At 54.0% G+C, this 23,184-nt stretch overlaps 1 protein-coding gene across 3 annotated transcripts; it reads left to right on the top strand.

Annotated features, from left to right (window-relative positions):
* The first annotated feature begins 180 nt into the window (after positions 1 to 180).
* TFR2 (transferrin receptor 2) lies at positions 181 to 22,684 on the top strand. Of its 3 annotated transcripts, XM_055115237.2 has the most exons (19): positions 181 to 1,551; positions 1,800 to 2,052; positions 2,156 to 2,342; positions 9,497 to 9,637; positions 9,713 to 9,824; positions 9,930 to 10,052; positions 10,217 to 10,273; positions 10,858 to 10,974; positions 11,111 to 11,250; positions 11,994 to 12,157; positions 13,674 to 13,793; positions 14,740 to 14,822; positions 14,910 to 14,973; positions 15,072 to 15,139; positions 15,226 to 15,302; positions 15,385 to 15,469; positions 15,555 to 15,782; positions 16,146 to 16,286; positions 21,903 to 22,683. In XM_055115237.2, exons 1-19 carry the CDS (start codon positions 1,519 to 1,521, stop codon positions 22,170 to 22,172), a joined length of 2,463 nt encoding a protein of 820 aa, XP_054971212.1. In that variant the 5' UTR covers positions 181 to 1,518; the 3' UTR covers positions 22,173 to 22,683. The 3 variants fall into 3 exon arrangements, with proteins under 3 accessions (XP_054971212.1, XP_054971214.1, XP_054971213.1); XM_055115239.2 differs by lacking the exon at positions 13,674 to 13,793 and having other exon boundaries at positions 21,903 to 22,684; XM_055115238.2 differs by lacking the exon at positions 10,217 to 10,273 and having other exon boundaries at positions 182 to 1,551; positions 21,903 to 22,680.
* The last annotated feature ends 500 nt before the right edge of the window (positions 22,685 to 23,184 follow it).

The raw sequence follows: 23,184 nt of genomic DNA, 5'->3' as shown, positions 1-23,184 counted from the left end.
ACACCCATGCCGATCCCACAGTGGGCGCTGGGACACAGCCCCAGGGGCCATGGATTCCTCAGGTTTCCTAGGGGTTGTGACCCAGGGAGGGCCACATGACGAGGACCGGGGGTGGGGGGAGTTGCTGGGGGCTAACAGTTGTGGTGGGAGGTGGGAGGGGCTGCAGGGTGCAGTGGAGGGGCGCGGCCTGGGGTGAGTGTGGCAGGAGGTGGGTGGAGCAGGAGGTGAAGCCTGGATGGGCGGAACAGGAGGTGAGGTCTGGTGGGCGGGGCCTCAGCGTAGGCCTCAGGTCTCAGGGGAGCAGCACGCCTGAGCACCCCAGGACCTGCGCTCAGGTGAGATGCGCTATGCCTTCCTTCCTGGGGCTCTTGGTGGTGACAGACATGGGGCGGGGACTAGGGCGCTGGTGCATCCCAGCAGCTCGGAACTTCTCTGGACCTGAGTAGGAGCTGATGTTGCCCAGGGGAGACCCGAAAGGGAAACTTGGTGGGACCCTGAGCCCTCCTCTTCAGAGCTACTTGTCTTGGGGCCCTCGGAAGGGTTTGGGGACCTGCGCCCCCTGCCTGTTTAGCAGTTTATGCCTGTGACATGTTTCTGGGGTGAGGCTAACTGGCCTTTCATCAGCCTCAGAACCCAAAGAGGTAGAAACCCATGTGATCCAAGTCCTTTGGTGACTAAACAGGGGCCGGTGCCCAGGGAGGACCATGACTTGTCCAGGGTCACCCAGCTCTGCCCACACCTTGGCGGGGACTCTGATCACTCCTCCCCACTGACCCACATATCCCTGACCCCAGGACCCCCATCTGGGAGCTCTCGCTGGTCTCATCTGACCATGTGCTCCCACCTGTGCCCCTCCTTCTCCAGCAGCCAGCAGGAGTCTGAGAACAACCTTTCAAAAGAGACACACATGCACACCACCAGACCAGACCCCCAAGTCACACCACTGTGGTGCCTCCAGCTTAGAATGCCACTGGGGCAAGTGTCAGGACAGGGAGGACAGCTGATATGTCACAGGACCCGGGCACTGGGGGACTCTGAAGGCCAGATGAGGAAGGGGCAGATGTCTTAGGGGTGAATCTTCCACCTGGGCATGGCAGGGCTTAGGAAGGGGTCCCTAGGATCCAGGGAGGGGTAAAAGCAGGAGAGGGGAGGGGGCATCCATGTCTCTGCCCTCCCCCACTATCGGCCCCCTTCCCCCACCCCTGATGGGAACTAGGAGGCCAAAGTCCGCCCCAAGGTAAAAAAATTGATTGTTTTGCAGGGAGGAGGCAGGCGTGGGGCTGTGGAGAGACTGGCAGGGGAGAGCACAACCCCTTGTGCTCTGGCCTGGACCCGGGGGCCACGTCTGGAAGGCTGGACTGAGGCCAGGACTGTGCCCCCACCCTTGGGGGTGGTGAGGAGCAGCCTTGGTTCAGGCTGCCTGCCAGGACTGATAAGGGGCCCTCCTAGGGCTCCCACAAACGGTTTATCGGTTTATCGCTGGGGGACAGCCTGCAGGCTTCAGGAGGGGACACAAGCATGGAGCGGCTTTGGGGTCTATTCCAGAGAGCGGTAAGACTAGTGGGATTGGGAAGACCCCTTAGGCCTTCTCTCTAAGTCCCTCAGCCCCCTCCCAAGCCCCTGAGGCTGGCCCCTCCTGGACCGTGTCCTGACCTCGCTTCTTCCCACCCCTGCCCCTCCCCCACGCCCCAACCACCATGCTCATTTGACACCCCCAAGTCACTGACCTCATTATTGCCAGATGCCTCCCCACCCCCCAGGCCTCTTGCCCCAATCTCATGCCCACCTCGCCTGCACAGCAACAACTGTCCCCAAGATCCTCTCAGACCGTCTACCAGCGTGTGGAAGGCCCCCGGAAAGGGCACCTGGAGGAGGAAGAGGAAGACGGGGAGGAGGGGGCGGAGACATTGGCCCACTTCTGCCCCATGGAGCTGAGGGGCCCTGAGCCCCTGGGCTCTAGACCCAGGCAGCCAAACCTCATTCCCTGGGCGGCAGCAGGACGGAGGGCTGCCCCCTACCTGGTCCTGACGGCCCTGCTGATCTTCACTGGGGGTGAGAGCCGTCCCCCTCCCCAGAAGTGAAGGGCTTGGGCTGGGGGAGATTTCTGGGGTCCAGAGGTGGGCACAAAGAGAATCCCCATCTTGCCACCCGCCAGCCTTCCTACTGGGCTACGTCGCCTTCCGAGGGTCCTGCCAGGCGTGCGGAGACTCTGTGTTGGTGGTCAGTGAGGATGTCAACTATGAGCCTGACCTGGATTTCCACCAGGGCAGACTCTACTGGAGCGACCTCCAGGCCATGTTCCTGCAGTTCCTGGGGGAGGGGTGCCTGGAGGACACCATCAGGTAGGGATGACCCTGCCCCATCCTGTTCTCGAGTGTCCCTCCCCTCATCCGCTCAGACTGGGCCTCCCTGCCTCCTGGCCCAGGCCTCTGGTGTCTGGGTCCCCCTCCTGAGTCCTCCCATCTGCCTTCCTGGCCCCCCTGTTCAGCGGTCCTGGGAAGGATGGCAGGCATTCGGAGCTGAGGTTCCAGGGGACTGAGGCTCTGAGGGTGGCATATTTGGGAGGTGAGGGAGCTGACTGTCTGAGATCAGAGGGGTGCAGCATCCAGTATCAGACTGGACAGACCCAGAAAAGCCTTGAATGCCTCACCCAGGAGCCTAGATTTGGAGCAGGGAGCGCTGAGGGGTTCTGAGAAGCCGCATTCTAGGGAATCAGAAAACCAAGCAAGCAAGCCTGGGCAATACGACGAAACCCCGTCTCTACCAAAGAAAATACAAAAATTAGCTGGGGATGATGGCGAGTGCCTGTAGTCCCAGTTACTTGGGAGCTTGACAGGGGAGGATTGCCTGAGCCGGGGAGGCGGAGGTTGCAGTGAGCCGAGATTATGCCACTGCACTCCAGCCTGGGAGACAGAGCAGGACCCTGTTTCAAAAACAAAATAACGGCAGGGTGCGGTGGCTCAGGCCTGTAATCCCAGCACTTTGGGAGGCGGAGGTGGGCAGATCACTAGGTCAGGATATCGAGACCATCTTGGCTAAGACGGTGAAACCCCGTCTGTACTAAAAACACAAAATATTAGCCAGGCATGGTGGCGGGCGCCTCTAGTCCCAGCTATTCGGGAGGCTGAGGCAGGAGAATGGCGTGAACCCAGGAGGTGGAGCATGCATTGAGCCGAGATCACGCCACTGCACTTCAGCCTGGTCAACAGAGCGAGACTCCATCTCAAAAAAAAAAAAAGAAAAGAAAAAAAGAAAAACAAGTAAGCAAATGCATTTGTGGGTGCAAATCCAGAAGCTAGGTCCACCTATAGCCCTCTTTTGGGACGGGAGTAATTTTTCAGTGGATTCGCCTGGGTTTTCTAAGTAGGTAATCAGCTAAGCTACAGATAGTAGGAGATGGAGATTCTCTTTTCCAATGCTTATACCTTCTACGTTTTTTTTTTTTTTTTCATTTCTCATTGCATTTGAGAGGACATTAATTTAAGGTAACAGTGGCAGTAGGTATCCTTGCCTATTTCCTGACTTTAATAGCAATGCTTTTATAATACTTTGCCATTAACAATGAACTTTGCTGTGCTCCAGACAGCTTTTTAAAATTGAATTAAGGAAGTTTCCTTTCACTCCTAGCTCACTGAGACTTTTATTGATTGATTGATTTTTTGAGATGGAGTCTCCCTCTTATCACCCAGGCTGGAGTGCAGTGGTGCAATCTTGGCTCACTGCAGCCTCCGCCTCCCAGGTTCACGCGATTCTCATGCCTCAGCCTCCTGAGTAGCTGGGATTACAGGTGCGTGCCATCACGCTTGATTAATTTTTGTATTTTTTAGTAGAGACAGGGTTTTGCCATGTTGCCCAGGTTGGTCTCCAACTCGTAAGCTCAAGCGATCTGCCAAAGCGCTTCGGCTTCCCAAAGCACTGGGATTACAGGCATGAGCCACAGCACCCAGCCTCTTCTTTAATGTTTATATAGTAATTTGTGTTAATAGATTTCCTTATCTTCCTGAGCTCAACGCTAACCTTGATCAAGGTGTATGATTACTCTTTTGATATGTTGCTGGGTTCACCTGCTGAAAGACCTTGAGTCTGTGGAATCAACAATGTTCAGGGCTTTATTTTTTTGAGATAGGGCCTCACTGTCACCCAGACAGTGCCGAGATGATAGCTCACTGCAGCCTCCAACTCCTGGACCCAAGTGATCCTCCCACCTTAGCCTTTCAAGTAGCTAGGACTACAGATGTGTGCCACTATGCCTGGCTATTTTTTTTTTTTTTTTACTTTTTTTGAGACAGAGTTTCACTGTTGCCCAGGCTGGAGTGCAGTGGTGCGAATCTCAGCTCATGGCAACCTCCACCTCCCAGGTTCAAGCAATTCTCCTGCCTTAGCCTCCCGAGTAGCTGGGATCACAGGTGCCCGCCACCACACCCAACCAATTTTTTGTATTTTTAGTAGAGATGGGGTTTCACCATGTTGGGCAGACTGGTCTCAAACTCCTGACCTCAGATGATCCACCCACCTCGGCCTCCCAAAGTGCAGGGATTACAGGCATGAGCCACCATGCCCAGCCTAATTTTTAATTTTTTTTAGTAGAAACGAGGTCTCCCTATGTTGCCCAGGATGGTCTCAAACTACTGGCCTCAAACAATCCTCCCACCTCAGCCTCCCAAAATGCTGGGATTATAGGAATGAGGTACCGCACCCAGCCTGCTCAGGGCTTTTAAATTAAATTACAGGCCAGGCATGGTGGCTCACACCTGTAATCCCAGCACTTTGGGAGGCCGAGGTGGGCAGATCATGAGGTCAGGAGATCGAGACTATCCTGGCTAACATGGTGAAACCCCGTCTCTACTAAAAACACAAAAAATTAGCTGGGCGTGGTGGCGGGCACCTATAGTCCCAGCTACTTGGGAGGCTGAGGCAGGAGAATGGCATGAACCTGGGAGGCGGAGCTTGCAGTGAGCCGAGATCACACCACTGCACTCCAGCCTGGGCGACAGAGCAAGACTGTGTCTCAAAAAAACAAAACAAATACAAAATTAGCCGGGCGTAGTGGCGCATGCCTGTAATCCCAGCTACTCGGGAGGCTGAAGCAGGAGAATCGCTTAAACCCAGGAGGTGGAGGTTGCGGTGAGTCAACGTCGCGCCATTGCACTCCAGCCTGGGCAACAAGAGTGAAACTCCATCTCAAAAAAAAAAAAATTAAATTACATTAATTTTTTTTTGAGACAGGGCCTTGCTCTGTCACCTAGGCTAGAATGCAGTGGTGCAATCTGGGCTCACTGCAGCCTCGATTTCCCAAGCTCAGGTGATTCTCCCATCTCAGCCTCCTGAGTAGCTGGGTCTACAGGGAGGGGCCACCACGCCCAGCTAATTTTTCATTTTTCTTTTTTCAAAATTATTATTATTATTTAGGGACAGGATTTATTTATTTTTATATATTTGCAACCAATTCTCACTCTGTTGCCCAAGCTGGAGTACAGTGGCATGATCTTAGCTCACTGTAACCTCCGCCTCCCGGCTTCAGGTGATTTTTGTGCCTCAGCTTCCCAAGTAGCTGGGACTACAGGCGTGAGCCACCACGCCCAGCTAATTTATGGTTTTTTTGTTTGTTTGTTTGTTGTTTTTTTCTTTTTTTTTGTGAGACAGAGTTTCACTCTTGTTGCCCAGGCTGGAGAGCAATGGCACGATCTTGGCTCACTGCAAACTCCGCCTCCCGGGTTCAAGCGATTCTCCTGCCTCAGCCCCCCGAGTAGCTGGGATTACAGTCATGCGCCACGACACCCAGCTAATTTTGTATTTTTAGTGGAGATGGAGTTTCTCCATGTTGGTCAGTCTGGTCTCGAACTCCTGACCTCAGGAGATCCACCCACCTCGGCCTCCCAAAGTGCTGGGATTACAGGTGTGAGCCACTGCGCCCGGCAATTTATGTATTTTTTTTAGGGACAGGGTTTCATCATGTTGGCCAGGCTGGTTTCGAACTCCTGGGCTCAAGCAATCCTCCTACCTTGGCCTCCCAAATTTCTTGGATTACAGGCGTAAGCCATGGTGCCCAGCCTGTTCAGGGCTACTTTTATTTTTTTGAGCAGTATTTGGTCGTCTGGGTACAGGCTGAGCAGGTAGATAGTTTGACAGGTCTAGAAGCGGGGTGTGGCACTGAGGCAAAAGTAGCAGTTTTGGGGAGAGAGCAAGGATGTTGCAGTGAGCCGAGATCGGGCCATTGCACTCCAGCCTGGGCAACAAGAGTGAAACATGGCTCTGGGTGGGATGGAGAGGGAAGAGAAAGTGGGGGGAGATGATAGATGTGAAGCTATAGGACATTTTTCATGTTCAATGGGGTTGAAGAGCAGGTACAGCGAGGATAACTGGGGGAGTTGGAACCTGACAGGGTCTACTCAGAGAGTAGGATTCTGGATCCTTGAAAACTTCCTGATACAATATGTCCTGTCTATCTCAGAGTCTCCAGCACCTACCACAATGCCTGGCACTTACTAGATGTTCAGTAGATCCTCAATGGATAAGTATTCCAGAGATGGAGTGCGGGTAATGACAAGATGCAGGATACGGGCCAGGCACAGTGGCTCACGCCTGTAATCCCAGCACTTTGGGAGGTCAAGGCAGGTGGATCATCTGAGGTCAGGAGTTTGAGACCAGCCTGGCCAACATGGTGAAATCCTGTCTCTACTAAAAATACAAAAATTAACTGGGTGTGATGGTGCATGCCTGTAATCCCAGCTACTCGGGAGGCTGAGGCAGGAGAATCACTTGAACCCGGGAGGCGGAGGTTGCAGTGAGCTGAGATCGCACCAATGCACTCCAGCCTGTGCAACAGAGCAAGACTCCATCTCAAAAAAAAAAAAAAAAAAAAAGATGCAGGGTGTGACCAGGGAAGTGGAGTGCCTGGACTGGAGGTGACAATGATGAAGTAATTAATTCATTTATCCAACAAGTATTTTGGGGCATCTACTATGTGGCAGGTACTAAGCTAAGCAGGTGGTGGTGAGATAGAGACTAAAACAGTCTAACTTTGTTCTCATGGTGCTTACAATCCACTGGAGAAAACCAATACTAAACTAACAATCATTCACGACTACATAATTATGACTGGAATCATTGCTTTGAAAGAAAAGCAAAGGATGTGAGGCTCAGTGTGGTGGCTCACACCTGTGAGCCCAGCACTTTGGGAGGCTGAGGTGGGAGGATCTCTTGAGCCCAGTTTGAGACCAGCCTGGGCAACATAGAGAGATCCTGTCTCTTAAAAAAATAATAATAATTTGACCAGGCACGGTGGCTCACACCTGTAATCCCAGCACTTTGGGAGACCAAGGCAGGTGGATCTCCTGAGGACAGGAGTTCGAGACCAGCCTGGCCAACACGGTGAAACACTGTTTAACCCTTTTTAGGCTCTACTAAAAATACAAAAAAAATTAGCTGGGCATGTTGGCGGGCACCTATAATCCCAGCTACTTGGGAGGCTGAGGCAGGAGAATTGTTTGAACCTGGGAGGTGGAGGTTGCAGTGAGCCAAGATTGCACCATTGCATTCCAGCTTGGGCAACAAGAGTGAAACTCCATGTCAAAAATAATAATAATAATAATAATAATAATAATAATAATTTTTTTTAAAAAAAGAAAAATAAAAAATTAGCCCAGTATGGTGGTGCATGCCTAGAGTCCCGGCTATTCAGGAGGCTGAGGCAGGAGGATGGCTTGAGCTTAGGAGCTGAAGGTTGCAGTGAGCTATGGTCATGCCGCTGCACTCCAGGCTGGGTGACAGAGTGAGACCCTATCTCCAAAAAAAGAAAAGAAAAGGGGCCGGGCGCCATGGCTCATACCTGTAATCCCAGCATTTTGGGAGGTGAAGGTGGGCTGATTGCCTGAGGCCAGGAGTTTGAGACCAGCCTAGCCGACATGCCGAAACCCTGTCTCTACTAAAAAAATACAAAACTAGCTGAGTGTGGTGGTAGGCGCCTGTGGTCCTAGCTACTCAGGAGGCTGAGGCAGGAGAATCACTTGTACCCAGGAGGCAGAGGTTGCAGTGAGCTGAGATTGCACGACTACACACCAGCATGGGCGACAGAGCGAGACTCCGTCTCAAAAAAAAAAAAAAAAAAAAGAAAGAAAGAAAGAAAGAAAAAAGAAAAGAAAAGTGTGTAAAGAAAGACTATAACCAGGATCCTGATTTAGATTGCAGTTCAGGGAAGGCTTCCTTGAGGAACTGACGAGTCTAAACTGCCAAGATGAGTAATTTGCCAGGCAAAGAGACTGTGGAAAAACATTCAGGCTGAGATTCACCACTTGCGAAGGGTCTGAAATGTGAAGATGGTGGCCTCTTGGAGGAAGGGAAAGACGGTCCATGTGGCCGGTGAGGTGGATGTAGCTCAGGCCCTAAAGGGCCTTACTGGCTACTTTAACTGTTTTGAATTGAATTTTCCTGCCTCATCCCTGAGTGATCCTCCCCACTCCCCTCCCCATAAGCACCTTATCTCACGCTTTTGATGTGTACCTTTAAATACACATATGGGGCGGGTCGTCATGGTTCATGCCTGTAGTCCCAGCACTTTGGGAGGATCGCTTGAGGCCAGGAGTTCAAGACCAGCTTGGAAAACACAGCGAGACTTCTTGTCTACAAAAAATTTTTAAAAATCAGCGGTTGGTGGCGTACACCTGTAGTCCCAGCTGCTCAGGAGGCTGAGGCGGGAGGATGGCTTGAGCCCAGGAACCGGTGATTACCCTGAGTACCTTGGTGTAAAGTGTCTCCATGAGGCCCACGTGGAGGATGGGGGAGATGAGGAGGGTCTGCTGCCTGCCCAGTTAGCTCTTTCGAAGGAAAGTGGGTGCCGTGTGTGTGTGTGTGTGTGTGTGTGTGTGTGTGTGTGTGTGTGTGTGTGTGTTGACGTCGGGAGGAACGAGGTTGGGGGAGAGAGTTTGGCTTGAGCCAGGAAGAACCTACAGGATGATGGGGAGACCCCCAGCTATGGGAAGTCAGGTTTTAAGCAGAGGGAGGTCCTGAGAGTCTCCGGCGCCGCCCTGGTGGTGATGGGAGAAAATGGGTCCGCGGAGGGCCCTGCACTGCGGCTCGCGCCTGTAATACCAGCACTTTGGGAGGCCGAGGCGGGCAGATCACCTGAGATCAGGAGTTTGAGACCAACCTGGTCAACATGGTGAAACCCGTCTCTACTAAAAATACAAAAATTAGCCGGGCGTGATGGCACGTGCCTGTAATCCCTGATACGAGGGAGGCCGAGGCAGGAAAATGGCTTGAACCAGGAAGGCGGAGGTTGCAGAGAGCCGAGACTGGTCCACTGCACTCCAGCCTAGGCGACAGAGCGACACTCCGTCTCAAAAAAAAAAAAAAAAAGCGTCCGCGGGGAGCGCTCTTTTCCTAAACTCAGGAACCCCTCGCCGCCCCTGCCCCTGGCGACCCCACGTCTCTGGCATCCTTCCCTCTTCCCTCCCTCTCCTCCGGGCGCCCAGAAAAGTCCCCACCTCTCCCCGCTTAGGCAAACCAGCCTTCGGGAACGGGTGGCAGGCTCGGCCGGGATGGCCGCTCTGACTCAGGACATTCGCGCGGCGCTCTCCCGCCAGAAGCTGGACCACGTGTGGACCGACACGCACTACGTGGGGCTGCAATTCCCGGACCCGTGAGTGCGCGCGCGGGCGGGGAGCGCGCGGGGAGGGGGACGCGGCTCGGGGCGCTCACCAGCCCCGCTCCCCAGGGCTCACCCCAACACCCTGCACTGGGTCGATGAGGCCGGGAAGGTCGGAGAGCAGCTGCCGCTGGAGGACCCTGACGTCTACTGCCCCTACAGCGCCATCGGCAACGTCACGGTGAGCACCCCCTGCCCGCTCCTAGGATGGGGCGCGGCACGAGCCCTTTCCTGGGTCTCGAAGGAGGGACGCGGGGAGCGCGCCTCACCGTCCTCGTGTCCCCAGGGAGAGCTGGTGTACGCCCACTACGGGCGGCCCAAAGACCTGCAGGACCTGCGGGCCAGGGGCGTGGACCCAGTGGGCCGCCTGCTGCTGGTGCGCGTGGGGGTGATCAGCTTCGCCCAGAAGGTAAGTGTCCCTGGACAGAGGGAGGGCTTGAGCCCGGGAACCGGAGGGTCGGACTGCCGGTGAGAATCGTTCAGGGTGCTGTGAGAGGGAGACAGGAAAGAACCATGTGGATGGATGGTAAGAAAATATAAGCTGGGCACGATGGTTCCCACCTGCAATCCCAGCACTTTAGGAGGCCAAGACAGGAGGATCGCTTGAGGCCAGGAATTCAAGGCAACACGGTGAGAACCCCCTCTCTACTAAAAAAAAAAAAAAAAAAAAAAAAAAAAAAGGTTCTTTTTTTTTTTTAGTTAGCTGGGCTGGTGGCACATGCATGTGGTCCCAGCTACTCCGGAGGCTCGGGTGGGAGGATCGCTTGAGCCCAGGAGTGCCAGGCTGCAGTGAGCTATGATCGCGCCACTGCACTCCAGCCTGGGCAAGAGAGACTCTGTCTCAAAAAGAAAAAAAAAAAAGAGAGAGAAACAGAGAAGGGAGGGAGGGAGGGAGGAAGGAAGGAAGGAAAATGTTGGCTGGTCTGGGAATTGAATCAGAAGGAAAAAAGAAAATGTTGGCTGGGAACAAATTGGGGGTTGGGGGAAATCAGATGGGGAAGGGAACAGAAACATGGGGTACCCTGGAGCCCGGTGGGGTTTGAGGGCTGCCTAGGAGCTGCTGAGGTTGGGAAGACACAGGCCAGGTAGTGCCCCCACATCCTCTCCGTGGGATGGACAGTTGCAAGCAAAGGCCTTGCCATTTCCTGGTTTCTCCTGCCCTTATGAATCGGGTTTTTTTCTGGGAGGAGTCCTCTAGTCACCTTCCTCCCCAGGTGACCAATGCTCAGGACTTCGGGGCTCAAGGAGTGCTCATATACCCAGAGCCAGCGGACTTCTCCCAGGACCCACCCAAGCCAAGCCTGTCCAGCCAGCAGGCAGTGTATGGACATGTGAGTCTGGGGAGGCTGGCCATGCTGTTCCCAGGTCCCGAGGCCACACCTTCTTGCTCAGAATGGGGCTGGCACGTTTTTCGTTTTTCCTGGAAGCCCAGCTCGCAGCTTTGCATGGGCACCCCTTTCCCTGCAGGTGCACCTGGGAACTGGAGACCCCTACACACCTGGCTTCCCTTCCTTCAATCAAACCCAGTTCCCTCCAGTTGCATCATCAGGCCTTCCCAGCATCCCAGTCCAGCCCATCAGTGCAGACATTGCCTCCCGCCTGCTGAGGTGAGGGGAGTGTTGGGGACCAGGAGAGGAGGAAGCAGAGAGAGGGAGGCTGCAGCGAGGCCACAGGGTGATTGTGGGTGAACTAGAAAAAGGTGACTCTTGTTTAAGCCTGCAGTGAGCCATGACTACACCACTGCACTCCAGCCCTCCAGCCTGGGAGACAGAGAGACCCTGACCTTTTTTTTTTTTTTGAGATGGAGTCTTGCTCTGTCTTCCAGGCTGGAGTGCAGTGGTGCAATCTTGGCTCACTGCAACCTCTCCACCTCCCGGGTTCAAGTGATTCTTCTGCCTCAGACTCCAGAGTATCTAGGATTACAGGTGCCCCCCCACCACGCCCGGCTAATTTTTGTATTTTTAGTAGAGGGTTTCACCATGTTGGCCAGACTGGTCTCGAACTCCTGACCTAGTGATCCGCCCATCTCGGCCTCCCAAAATGCTGGGATTACAGGTGTGAGCCACCATGCCTGGCCGGGACCCTGACTCTTAAAAAAAAAAAAGTGACTCTTCTGGATGGACACAGCCTTTCTCCAGGGTCTACTGTCTGGCAACTAAAGTTCCCACTGGATTGCACACCTACCTCAGCTGAGAACCATCCAAGGCAGCCCTGACTGCACTGCCCTACCCAGGCAGTGTCCAGAGGCAGCGATCTGGAGCCAGAAAGGGTGGGAGGGAAAGAAATAAGGAAAAGAGTGATTTGGACTCTTCTGGGTCTCTCTACAACTTCCCCCTTTCTGCCTCTCCAGGAAGCTCAAAGGCCCTGTGGCCCCCCAAGAATGGCAGGGGAGCCTCCTAGGCTCCCCTTATCACCTGGGCCCTGGGCCACGACTGCGGCTAGTGGTCAACAATCACAGGACCTCCACCCCCATCAACAACATCTTCGGCTGCATCGAAGGCCGCACAGAGCCAGGTATGCTGTGTGTCCAGTATCACTCACAGCTGGTGGTGGGCTGGGGGAATTTCTGCCCATATACCCTGGCAAGATAGGGGGCTGGTGCAGGAGGCCCCAAGAGGGGACAGGAGTGGTGCCCAGAGGAGGGAAGCTGGCAAGTTGAGGCTGAACTGGGTCTGATGGTGGCAGCAGTGAACAGACCTCACCTTCCAGCCTGTCTAGTGATGGAATGGGGGTTGTTGCCCAGTAGTGAGCTCCCCAGCACTGGAAGTGAGTAAGCCTAAGTTGGATGATGTTGCAATAGAAACTCAAGCATGGGCCGGGTGTGGTGGCTCACGCCTGTAATCCCAGCACTTTGGGAGGCCCAGGCAGGTGGATCACTTGAGGTCAGGAGTTTGAGACCAGCTTGGCTAACATGGTGAAACCCCGTCTCTACTAAAAATACGAACATTAGCTGGGCCCGGTGGCATGCATCTGTAATTCCAGCTATTCCCGAGGCTCGGACAGGAGAATCACTTGAACCCAGGAGGTGGAGGCTGCTGTGAGCCGAGATTGTGCCATTGCACTCCAGCCTGGGCAACAGAGCAAGACTTTGTCTCAAGAAAAAGAAAAAAAAGAGAAAGAAAGAAAGAGAGAAAGAGAAAGAAAAAAAGAAAGAGAAAGGAAGGAAGGAAGGAAGGAAGGAAGGAAGGAAGGAAGGAAGGAAGGCTCAAGCATGAAAGATCAGATCAGATTAGATAGAAGCATAGATGGCCCTTTCAAGCATAGCTAGATGTGGATGGCGGTGGAGAATTAAAATAGGTAATTGACAGATGGGGCAACAAAGCCAAGACTTCACAAAAAATTTAAAAATAAGAGAAATTGGCCGGGTGCGGTGGCTCACGCCTGTAATCCCAGCACTTTGGAAGGCCGAGGTGGGCGGATCATGAGGTCAGGAGATCGAGACCATCCTGGCTAACATGGTGAAACCCTGTCTACTAAAAATACAAAAAAATTAGCTGGGCATGGTGGCAGGCGCCTGTACTCCCAGCTACTCAGGAGGCTGAGGCAGGAGAATGGCGTGAACCCGGGAGGTGGAGCTTGCCGTGAGCCAAGATCGTGCCACTGCACTCCAGCCTGGGCAACAGAGCGAGACTCCAAAAAATAAATTAAATAAATAAATAAATAAATAAGTAAAAGAAATTAGCCGAGCATGGTGGCACACATCTGTGGTCCCAGCTACTTGGGAGGCTCAGGCAGGAGGATGGCTTGAGCCAGGGAGTTTGAAGCTGCAGTGAGCTATGATCACACCACTGCACACTCCAGCCTGGGTGACAGAAACCTTGTAAGTCCAGAATGACCGCAGGCACCCAGCTGAAGGAGCACACCATCCAGGAAGGGCCAAGTGGGGAGGGGCGCCCTCTTTAGGGACTGGAGGGACTGCAGGGCTAGGGTTGCCGGAATTGTGATGGGCTGAGAGACACAGGCAGATGGAGGATGCCCCCAGGGTGCAGGGTGCAGTGTTAGAAGTGGGTCCCAAACATCCCCTCCCCAGATCACTACGTTGTCATCGGGGCCCAGAGGGATGCATGGGGCCCAGGAGCAGCTAAATCCGCTGTGGGGACGGCTATACTCCTGGAGCTGGTGCGGACCTTTTCCTCCATGGTGAGCAACGGTAAGGTCAGGGCCAGGGCCTGGGCCTGGGCTAGGCAGCGGTGGGCCTGTGGCCCGAGGAGGATACGGCAGAGAGGCAGTGAGGGACACAGACTGGCCAGTGGTCACTTGGACCTCGGCATCCACATTGTACCTGAGTGGCCCTGGGCCAGTCACTTCACCTCTATTTCGTCACCTAAAAATGAAAGTGAGGCCGGGTGCGGTAGCTCACGCCTGTAGTCCCAGCACTTTGGGAGGCCGAGGCAGATGGATCACCTGAGGTCAGGAGTTCGAGACCAGCCTAGCCAACATGGTGAAACCCTCTACTAAAAATACAAAAATTAGCCAGGCGTGGTGGAGGGCGCCTGTAATCCCAGCTACTAGGGAGGCTGAGGCAGGAGAATCGCTTGAACCTGGGAGGCGGAGTTTGCAGTAAGCCAAGATCGCACCACTGCACTCCAGCCTGGGCAACAGAATGAGCCTCCATCTAAAAAAAAGAAAGAAAAGAAAAGAAAAAAAGTGACATGAATGATAATCATAGTCCATGGGTCTGTGTCAAGATTAAGCATGTTGGGCTGGACGTGATGGCTCATGCCTGTAATCCCAGCACTTTGGGAGGCCAACACAGGAGAATCGCTGGAGACCAGGAATTCAAAACCAGCCTGGGCAACATAGGGAGACTGCATCTCTACAAAAGTTTTTTAAAAATTGGCTGGACTTAGTGGTGCATGCCTGTAATCCCAGCTACTTGGGAGGCTGAGGCAAGAGGATGACTTGAACCTGAGAGGTCAAGGCTACATTGAGCCATGATTGCACCACTGCATTCCAGCCTGGGCAAGAGAGTGAGATCCTGTCTCAGAGAGAGAGACAGAGAAACAGAGACCCTGGGGGACCAGGACAGAAGAAGACAAGGGGAGGGTCTTTGCTTGGCCCCTGCTAAGCCTGTCCTCCTTCCCCTCTGCCCCCAGGCTTCCGGCCCCGCAGAAGTCTCCTCTTCATCAGCTGGGACGGTGGTGACTTTGGAAGCGTGGGCTCCACGGAGTGGCTAGAGGTGATACGGGGTCCCGGGCAGGTCGTTAGGCATTGGGGAGAGGTGGGGGTGGGGGGTTCCCACTCCACACTGGTCACCCACCCACAGGGCTACCTCAGCGTGCTGCACCTCAAAGCCGTAGTGTACGTGAGCCTGGACAACGCAGTGCTGGGTGAGCTGGGGCAGTGCCACCACCTGGCCCCCTGGGGTCCACCCTTGCCTCTGGGGCTGAGCCCTGAGCCTGGCATCCCTCCCCTCCCCTTTTTCCAGGGGATGACAAGTTTCATGCCAAGACCAGCCCCCTTCTGACAAGTCTCATTGAGAGTGTCCTGAAGCAGGCAAGAGCACCCCAGGAATAGGGGGTGAAGGGGAGTAGGTTGCGGGGAGGAGCAGAGCCTGATCAGTGCCCTTCCCCCACCCCCAGGTGGATTCTCCCAACCACAGTGGGCAGACTCTCTATGAACAGGTGGTGTTCACCAATCCCAGCTGGGATGCTGAGGTGTAAGTTGGGGGGGTAGGGAGAGCTGGGGAGGGATGTGGGGGAGCCTGAACCCACAGATCGCTCCAACCCGCCTGCCCCCAGGATCCGGCCCCTACCCATGGACAGCAGTGCCTATTCCTTCACGGCCTTTGTGGGAGTCCCTGCCGTCGAGTTCTCCTTTATGGAGGTGAGACGTCCTCCCCCTGCCCCAGACACAGCGCTAGTCCTTCAGCCTGTCTGCCTCTGCCCCAGCGTCCACCCTGTCCTGGCAGGACGACCAGGCCTACCCGTTCCTGCACACAAAGGAGGACACTTATGAGAACCTGCATAAGGTGCTGCAAGGCCGCCTGCCCGCCGTGGCCCAGGCCGTGGCCCAGCTCGCAGGGCAGCTCCTCATCCGGCTCAGCCACGATCGCCTGCTGCCCCTCGACTTCGGCTGCTACGGGGACGTCGTCCTCAGGCACATCGGGAACCTCAACGAGTTCTCTGGGGACCTCAAGGTTCAAGAGGCCCACCCCGCTCTTGGTCTCTGGGAGTGGGAGGCACTGCCCAGGCCAGGGGGTCCAGCCCCTTCTCTCTGCATTCCCTGGGGTCTAGGTCCTCTCTGGCAATTCAGGCCATTAACCCCCTGCCTCCAGTCTCCCAGCCCCCAGCATGTGCCCTCGCCCAACCTGGCAGGTGCAGGATCTTCTCCCCACTCCCTTCATCCTGCCTCCAGCACTCTGTTCTCGTCTACCTCCTCCCTCCTGCCAGGCCAGGGGTCCCAGCCCCCTTCCCCATGCTAGGCGGGGGTCCTTGTCCCCATGCTAGGCGGGGGTCCTGGCTCCTGCCGCCAGCGCCAGCCCGCGCCTCCCCCTCCCCAGGCCCGCGGGCTGACCCTGCAGTGGGTGTACTCGGCGCGGGGGGACTACATCCGGGCGGCGGAAAAGCTGCGGCAGGAGATCTACAGCTCGGAGGAGAGAGACGAGCGACTGACACGCATGTACAACGTGCGCATAATGCGGGTGAGGCCCCGCCCTCCTCGCCCCGCCCCCAGTGTCCCGCCCCTCCCCTGGGGCTCCACCTCCTGGACCTGGCCCCGTCTGCGCGCTCCTCTCTCTCCCCGCCTACACAGTCCCGGTCCTCTGGATGCTCTCTTCCCAGTCCTGGACACGCAGTGCTCATAGATCGGTCAGGCTGGAGGACCCGAGCGATCAAAGTGATGAAATGGACAGGGAGGGCCAGCCTCTTGGCCACAGTCGCATGGTTTACGCCTGGCAGAACTGGGACAATCCACCCTCCCCCACCCCTCCCCGCTGACTCCCCTCCTATAGCTCCCACTGCCTCCTCGACCCTTCTGGAAAGAAAAAGCATGTCCACACTGGTCCACAATACGAGGTTACAGGCTGGGAAGTGCAGAAGGCTAAAGATATTCAGAGTAAGAGAGCTGTTTTCCTTCTGATAATGAAATGGGTGAAATCCAGAAAGGCTGCCTGGAGGAGGTGTCACGTGAAAGTTAAACAAGAGCTTATTCCCTCACCAATCCCTTCTGCTTAGCTTTGAATCCTTTGCAGCCCACACCCCACCTCCAGTTCCAACTCCTCCACTTCCTTCCATTTTCTTACTCCAAGAACTCAACCCCTCAACCCTGTGATGTCAAGAAATGGGTGAGTAGGGACTGTGGCCATGGGGAAAGGTCTGCAGGGCAAAATAGTAAACAGGATCATCCTCAATGAGTGTGGGGTGAGCTGGGAACTGCAGTGTACACAGAGCCACTTGTGCACACGCACTCACGGTTTTCAGAGCGAGCATGGCTACCCCTTGGAGGCTCATGTTATCTCTCCTCCTTGCATTTTCCTGCTTGTGCCCTCTGCCTGTCCCCCTTGGCCATTTACAAACCTATTGCTCTTGCTCGTTCTCCCTTGCCCAGACTAGAATGCAGTGGCACCATCTCTGCTCACTGCAACCTCCAACTCCTGGGCTCAAGTGATCCTCCCACCTCAGCCTCCCTAGTAGCTGGGAGTACAGGCACGTGCCATGACGCCCGGCTAAATTTTTCTATTTTTTGTAGAGACAGGGTTTTACCATGTTGCCCAGGCTGGTCTCAAACTCCTGGCCTCAAGTGATCCTCCTGCCTCGGCCTCCCAAATTGCTGGGGTTACAGGCGTGAGCTACTGAACCTGGCCTTCTCCTCTCCTTCTTATATCTCTTTCTCCATTCATTCTTCTTTAACCTTTGCCTCCTCTACTGGGACAGGGGTGACCCTGGGGTGAGGCAATAGGTTGGGTATGGTTCATTCTCATTCACAGATCTTGGTTTAACCTCAGCTGTGTCAGCATCCAGAAGACAAAAAGACACCCACCTTTCAAAGTTGCCATACCCCTGTCCCCACCAGGGATAAAAGGGACCTGCGTGTAAGATGCATGACTTAGGCCAGGCGCGGTGGCTTACGCCTGTAATCTCAGCACTTTGGGAGGCTGAGGTGGGCGGATCACCTGGGGTCAGGAGTTCGAGACCAGCCTGACCAACATGGAGAAACCCCGTCTCTACTAAAAATACAAAATTAGCTGGGCGTGGTGGCACACACCTGTAATCCCAGCTACTCAGGAGGCTGAGGCAGGAGAATCACTTGAGCCTGGGAGATGGAGGTTGCAGTGAGCCGAGAGCACGCCATTGCACTCCAGCCTGGGCAACAAGAGCGAAACTCCATCTCAAGAAAAAGAAAAAGAAAAAGATGCATGACTCAGGCTCAGGGATGGAGAGGGAAGGACTCAGGACTTCAGAGCCTGCAATACAGGATTGGGCCAGACCCAGTGAATTTTATGGCTCTAGACCAGGGGTTGGTGAACTACTGCCCAATGGCCAAATTCAAACTGCCGCTTGTTTTTTTTTTTGTTTTTTTTCTGAGACAGGGTCTCGCTCTGTTGCCCAGGCTGGAGTGCAGTAGCATGATCTGGGCTCACGGCAACCTCCACCTCCCGGGCTCAAGCAATCCTCTCACCTCACCTCAGCCTCCTGAGTAGCTGGGACTACAAGGACACACTACCACACTCCGCTAATTTTTAAAATTTTTTGTAGAGATGGGATCTCACTATATTGTCCGGGCTTGTCTCAAAATCCTGGGCTCAAGCGACTCTCCCACCTCAGCTTCCCAAGGTGCTGGGATTACAGGCGTGAGCCTCTGCTCCCTGTTTTTGTAAATAAAGTTTTATTGAAACAGCCATGCTTATTGGTTTTCACGCTGTCTATGGCTACTTTTGTGTAATAGCAGCAACGTTAAGTAGCTGCAATAAAAGCACCATGGCCTGCAAAATCTAAAATATTTACTATCTGGCATTTCACAGAAAAAGTTTGCTGACCTTGGCTTTAGACTGTGACTTGGATCTTGAAGAACAGGCAGGATGTGGATTGATGCAAAGTAAAGAGGACATTTCAGGGTGGAGAGACCAGAATTCGGGTGTGGCAGTGAAATCAGTCTGGTTTTACTTGGAAGCGGGGTGTGGACTAGCAGAGCCAGAACAGGGGCCCCATGGAGAGGCAGAGGGGAGGGGACCACCAAATGTGGTGTTATCGATCAACTGTGGGGAGCCTCGAACACCAGGATTAGAAGTTTGGATGTTAAGGGTCTTAGCATCAAGGAAATTAGAGAGGTTTTTGAGCAGAGAGGTGATGTGAGCAAAGGGGAGTTTTAATTTTTATTTATTTTTCTTTCTTTATTTTTTGGAGACAGTGTCTTAATGTCACCCAGACTGGAGTGCAGTGGTGCGATCCCGGCTCACTGCAACCTCTGCCTGTCAGGTTCAAGTGATTCTCCCACTTCTGCCTCCCGAGTAGCTGGGACTACAGGCGCGCACAACCATGCCTAATTTTTTTTTTTTTTTTTTTTTTTTTTTGGTAGAGAAGGGGTTTCATCATGTTGGCCAGGCTGGTCTTGAACTCCTGACATCAAGTGATCTGCTCACCTCAGCCTCCCAAAGTGCTAGGATTACAGGCGTGAGCTACTGCGCCCGGCTGGGAGTTTTTGTTTTTGAAATGAGGTCTCACTGTGTTGCCCAGACTGGTATTGAACCCCTGGGCTCAAGTGATCCTCCCACCTTGGCCTCCTGAGTAGCTGGGACTATAGGTGCACACCACCACACCCGACTAATTTTTTATTTTTATTTTTGTAGAGATGAGGGTTTCCATACATTGCCCAAGCTGGTCTCAAACTCCTGAGCTCAAGTAATCCTCCTACCTTGGCCTCCCAAAGTGCTGGGATTACAGGCAGGAGCCACCATGCTGGACAACAAAGTGGAGTTTTTAGGAGTGATTTTGGTCAGATTGCAAATGTCTTGAGAGTGGCAGGTGGGAGCAAATGCTCATAGGTGGGGACTGGACCGATGTCAGGTGTTTAGAAGGAGAAATTGACAGATTTGATGTTGAGGGAAGAGGAGGAGAATAATAATAATAGTTGTCTTAGAATAGAAGAATAATAAAATAGCAGTTGCCATTTGTTTTTGTTTGTTTTTTGAGACGGAGTCTCACTCTGTCACCAGACTGGAGTGCAGCGGCACGATCTCGGCTCGCTGCAACCTCCGCCTCCCGGGTTCAAGCTATTCTCCTGCCTCAGCCTTCTGAGTAGCTGGGACAACAGGCATGTGCCACTACACCCAGCTAATTTTTGTATTTTTAGTAGAGACGGGGTTTCACCATGTTGGCCAGGATGGTCGATCTCTTGACCTCATGATCTACCCACCTTGGCCTCCCAAAGTGCTAGGATTACAGGCATCAGCCACTGTGCCCGGCCTGTTTGTTTGTTTGTTTGGTTTTGTTTTCTGAGACAGAGTCTTGCTCTGTCACCCAGGCTGGAGGGCAGTGGCACGATCTTGGCTCACTGCAACCTCCGCCTCTCGGGTTCAGGCTATTCTTGTGCCTCAGCCTCCTGACTAGCTGGGATTACAGGGACACATCAGCATACCTGGCTAAATTTTTTGTATTTGTAGTAGAGACAGGGTTTTGCCATGTTGGCCAGGCTGGTCTCAAACTCCTGACCTCAGATGATCCACCCGCCTCAGCCTCTGAAAGTGCTGGGATTACAGGCATGAGCCACTGTGCCTGGCTGCAGTTACCATAGTAGAAGGTTACCACATGCTAGAGGATTTATTTCATTTGCTTCCCCCAGCGCTGAGGTTGCTAGTATTATATCCAGAAACTGGGGCTAGGAGAGGCTAAGAAACTTACCTGAAATCATATAGTTAGTAAGTGGAAGAGCCGAAATTGGAGGCCAGGTAGTCTACCTTCAAAGCCTGTGCTCACCCCATGCTCACTCCCCTTTGAGGGTGACAGCTTGACACCTGCAGAAAGCCACGGGCCGCATGAGTGTGGGCCCAACGCCCAGGTTTGGGAAGAGATCGGTACTGATATGTCCAGGTGCTCCCAAACCCAGTGGGGAGGTCCAGATGGCTGGAGGGCAGGATTCCAGTGGGTCATTGGGTGGGGAGATTTGGCATCTGTCCCCACAGAGGTCCTGGTTGACATCAGGGGCACAGATGAGCTCTGTGAGTGAATGATGGAGGCCTTAAAAAGATGTGAGCATCTGAAAATCAGCTGGGTATGGTGGCACGTGCCTGCACTCCCAACTACTCAGGAGGCTAAGGCGGGAAGATCACTTGACCTCTGGGGTTTGGGTTGCAGTGAGCTGTGATTGCACCACTGCACTCCAGCCTGGGTGACAGTGAGACCCTGTCTCTAAAAATAAAAGATGTGAGCATCTGAGATCACCCCCTAGAGATTCTGATTTTACTGGGGCGGTGCCCAGGCAATGATAATTTAATAGGTACAGAGAAGAGGGAGGTGGAACTTTGAGACCTGCCCACGGGTGGAAGCAGAACAAACCAGAGACGGGGCTAGGAGAGGCTAGGAAACTAGGAGAGGCTGGCAGAAAGGAGGGAGGAGATTAGGTCAGTAGCAAGGCCGTCTCAGGAAAGATGGAACAGCAGCTGCGTCAGAGGGAGGAAAGCCAGGCTTTTCATGAGGACTGGACTGTCCCCTTGACCTTTGTCTCTGGGCTGTGGACATTGGTGGAGGTGGAGAATGACTCGGTGTGGGGAGGTGTGGTGTTAAGAAGAGGAATAGCAGGGCAATAGATTGTTCTTTGAGGCTTTGAGCATTCACTGAATGGGTGAGGAAGGAAGACTCGGGAGAACTACATGCAGGCTTAGGGGTTCTAGAGATAGAAGGGGAGGCCTAGCGCGGTGGCTCACACCTGTAATCCCAGCACTTTGGGAGGCCAAGGCGGGCGGATCACTTCAGGTTAGGAGTTCGAGACCAGCCTGGCCAACACGGAGAAACCCCGTCTCTACTCAAAATACAAAAATTAGCCGGGCGTCGTGGCGGGTGCCTGTAATCCCAGCTACTCTGGAGGCTGAGGCAGGAGAATCGCTTGAACACTGAAGGCGGAGGTTGCAGTGAGCCGAGATTGTGCCACTGCACTCCAGCCTGGGAGACAGAGCGAGACTCCATCTCAAAACAAACGAACAAACAAAAAACAAACACAAAAAGAAAACAAACAAACAAAAAGACTGGCTGGCAGGAAGGGTGACTCGGGCCTTTGCTCCCGAGCCAGAGCCCCCAACCCTGACCTGATCCCCCTCTCTGCGCAGGTGGAGTTCTACTTCCTTTCCCAGTACGTGTCGCCAGCCGACTCCCCGTTCCGCCACATCTTCATGGGCCGTGGAGACCACACGCTGGGCGCCCTGCTGGACCACCTGCGGCTGCTGCGCTCCAACAGCTCTGGGACCCCCGGGGCCACCTCCTCCACTGGCTTCCAGGAGAGCCGCTTCCGGCGTCAGCTAGCCCTGCTCACCTGGACGCTGCAAGGGGCAGCCAATGCGCTTAGCGGGGATGTCTGGAACATTGATAACAACTTCTGAGGCCCTGGGGATCCTCACATCCCCATCCCCCAGTCAAGAGCTCCTCTGCTCCTCGCTTGAATGATTCAGGGTCAAGGAGGTGGCTCAGAGTCCACCTCTCATTGCTGATCAATTTCTCATTACCCCTACACATCTCTCCACAGAGCCCAGACCCCAGCACAGATATCCACACACCCCAGCCCTGCAGTGTAGCTGACCCTAATGTGACGGTCATACTGTCGGTTAATCAGAGAGTAGCATCCCTTCAATCACAGCCCCTTCCCCTTTCTGGGGTCCTCCATACCTAGAGACCACTCTGGGAGGTTTGCTAGGCCCTGGGACCTGGCCAGCTCTGTTAGTGGGAGAGATCGCTGGCACCATAGCCTTATGGCCAACAGGTGGTCTGTGGTGAAAGGGGCATGGAGTTTCAATATCAATAAACCACCTGATATCAATAAACCACCTGTTGACATCTGTTATTGATAAGCGCCTTCATGCTTCTTCCTCACCCTCATGCCCATCCCATCCCATCATCCCTTCCTAGAGACCTAGGGAATTGGGCAGAAGGGACCAGAGAGGGTGCACACAGGAATGCTGTCTCCACGGGGAAAACCGAGCTGTTTCTATCACTCAAGGAAACTGCCTAAGGAAATACTGAAGGCCCCTTCTCCAAAGACCACCATAAAGCAGGTGGTCTTTGGAGAAGGGGCCTTCGGTATCTTTTTTTATTTTTGAGACGGAGTCTCACTCTGTAACCCAAGCTGGAGTGCAGTGACACAATCTCAGCCCACTGCAACCTCCGCCTCCCGGGCTCAAGCGATTCTCCTGCCTCAGCCTCCTGAGTAGCTGGGACTACAGGTGTGCACCACCACGCCCGGCTAAATGTTTTCGTATTTTAGTAGAGACGGGGGTTTCACCATGTTGCCCAGGGTGGTCTTGAACTCCTGAGCTCGGGCAATCTGCCTACCTCAACCTCCCAAAGTGCTGGGATTACAGGCATGAGCCACCACACCTGGCCAGTATCTTGTCCTGG

The sequence above is a fragment of the Pan paniscus genome, chromosome 6 (genome assembly GCF_029289425.2).
Source record: "Pan paniscus chromosome 6, NHGRI_mPanPan1-v2.0_pri, whole genome shotgun sequence".
Taxonomy (NCBI): domain Eukaryota; kingdom Metazoa; phylum Chordata; class Mammalia; order Primates; family Hominidae; genus Pan; species Pan paniscus.
This window is presented reverse-complemented; position numbering and strand designations above follow the sequence as displayed.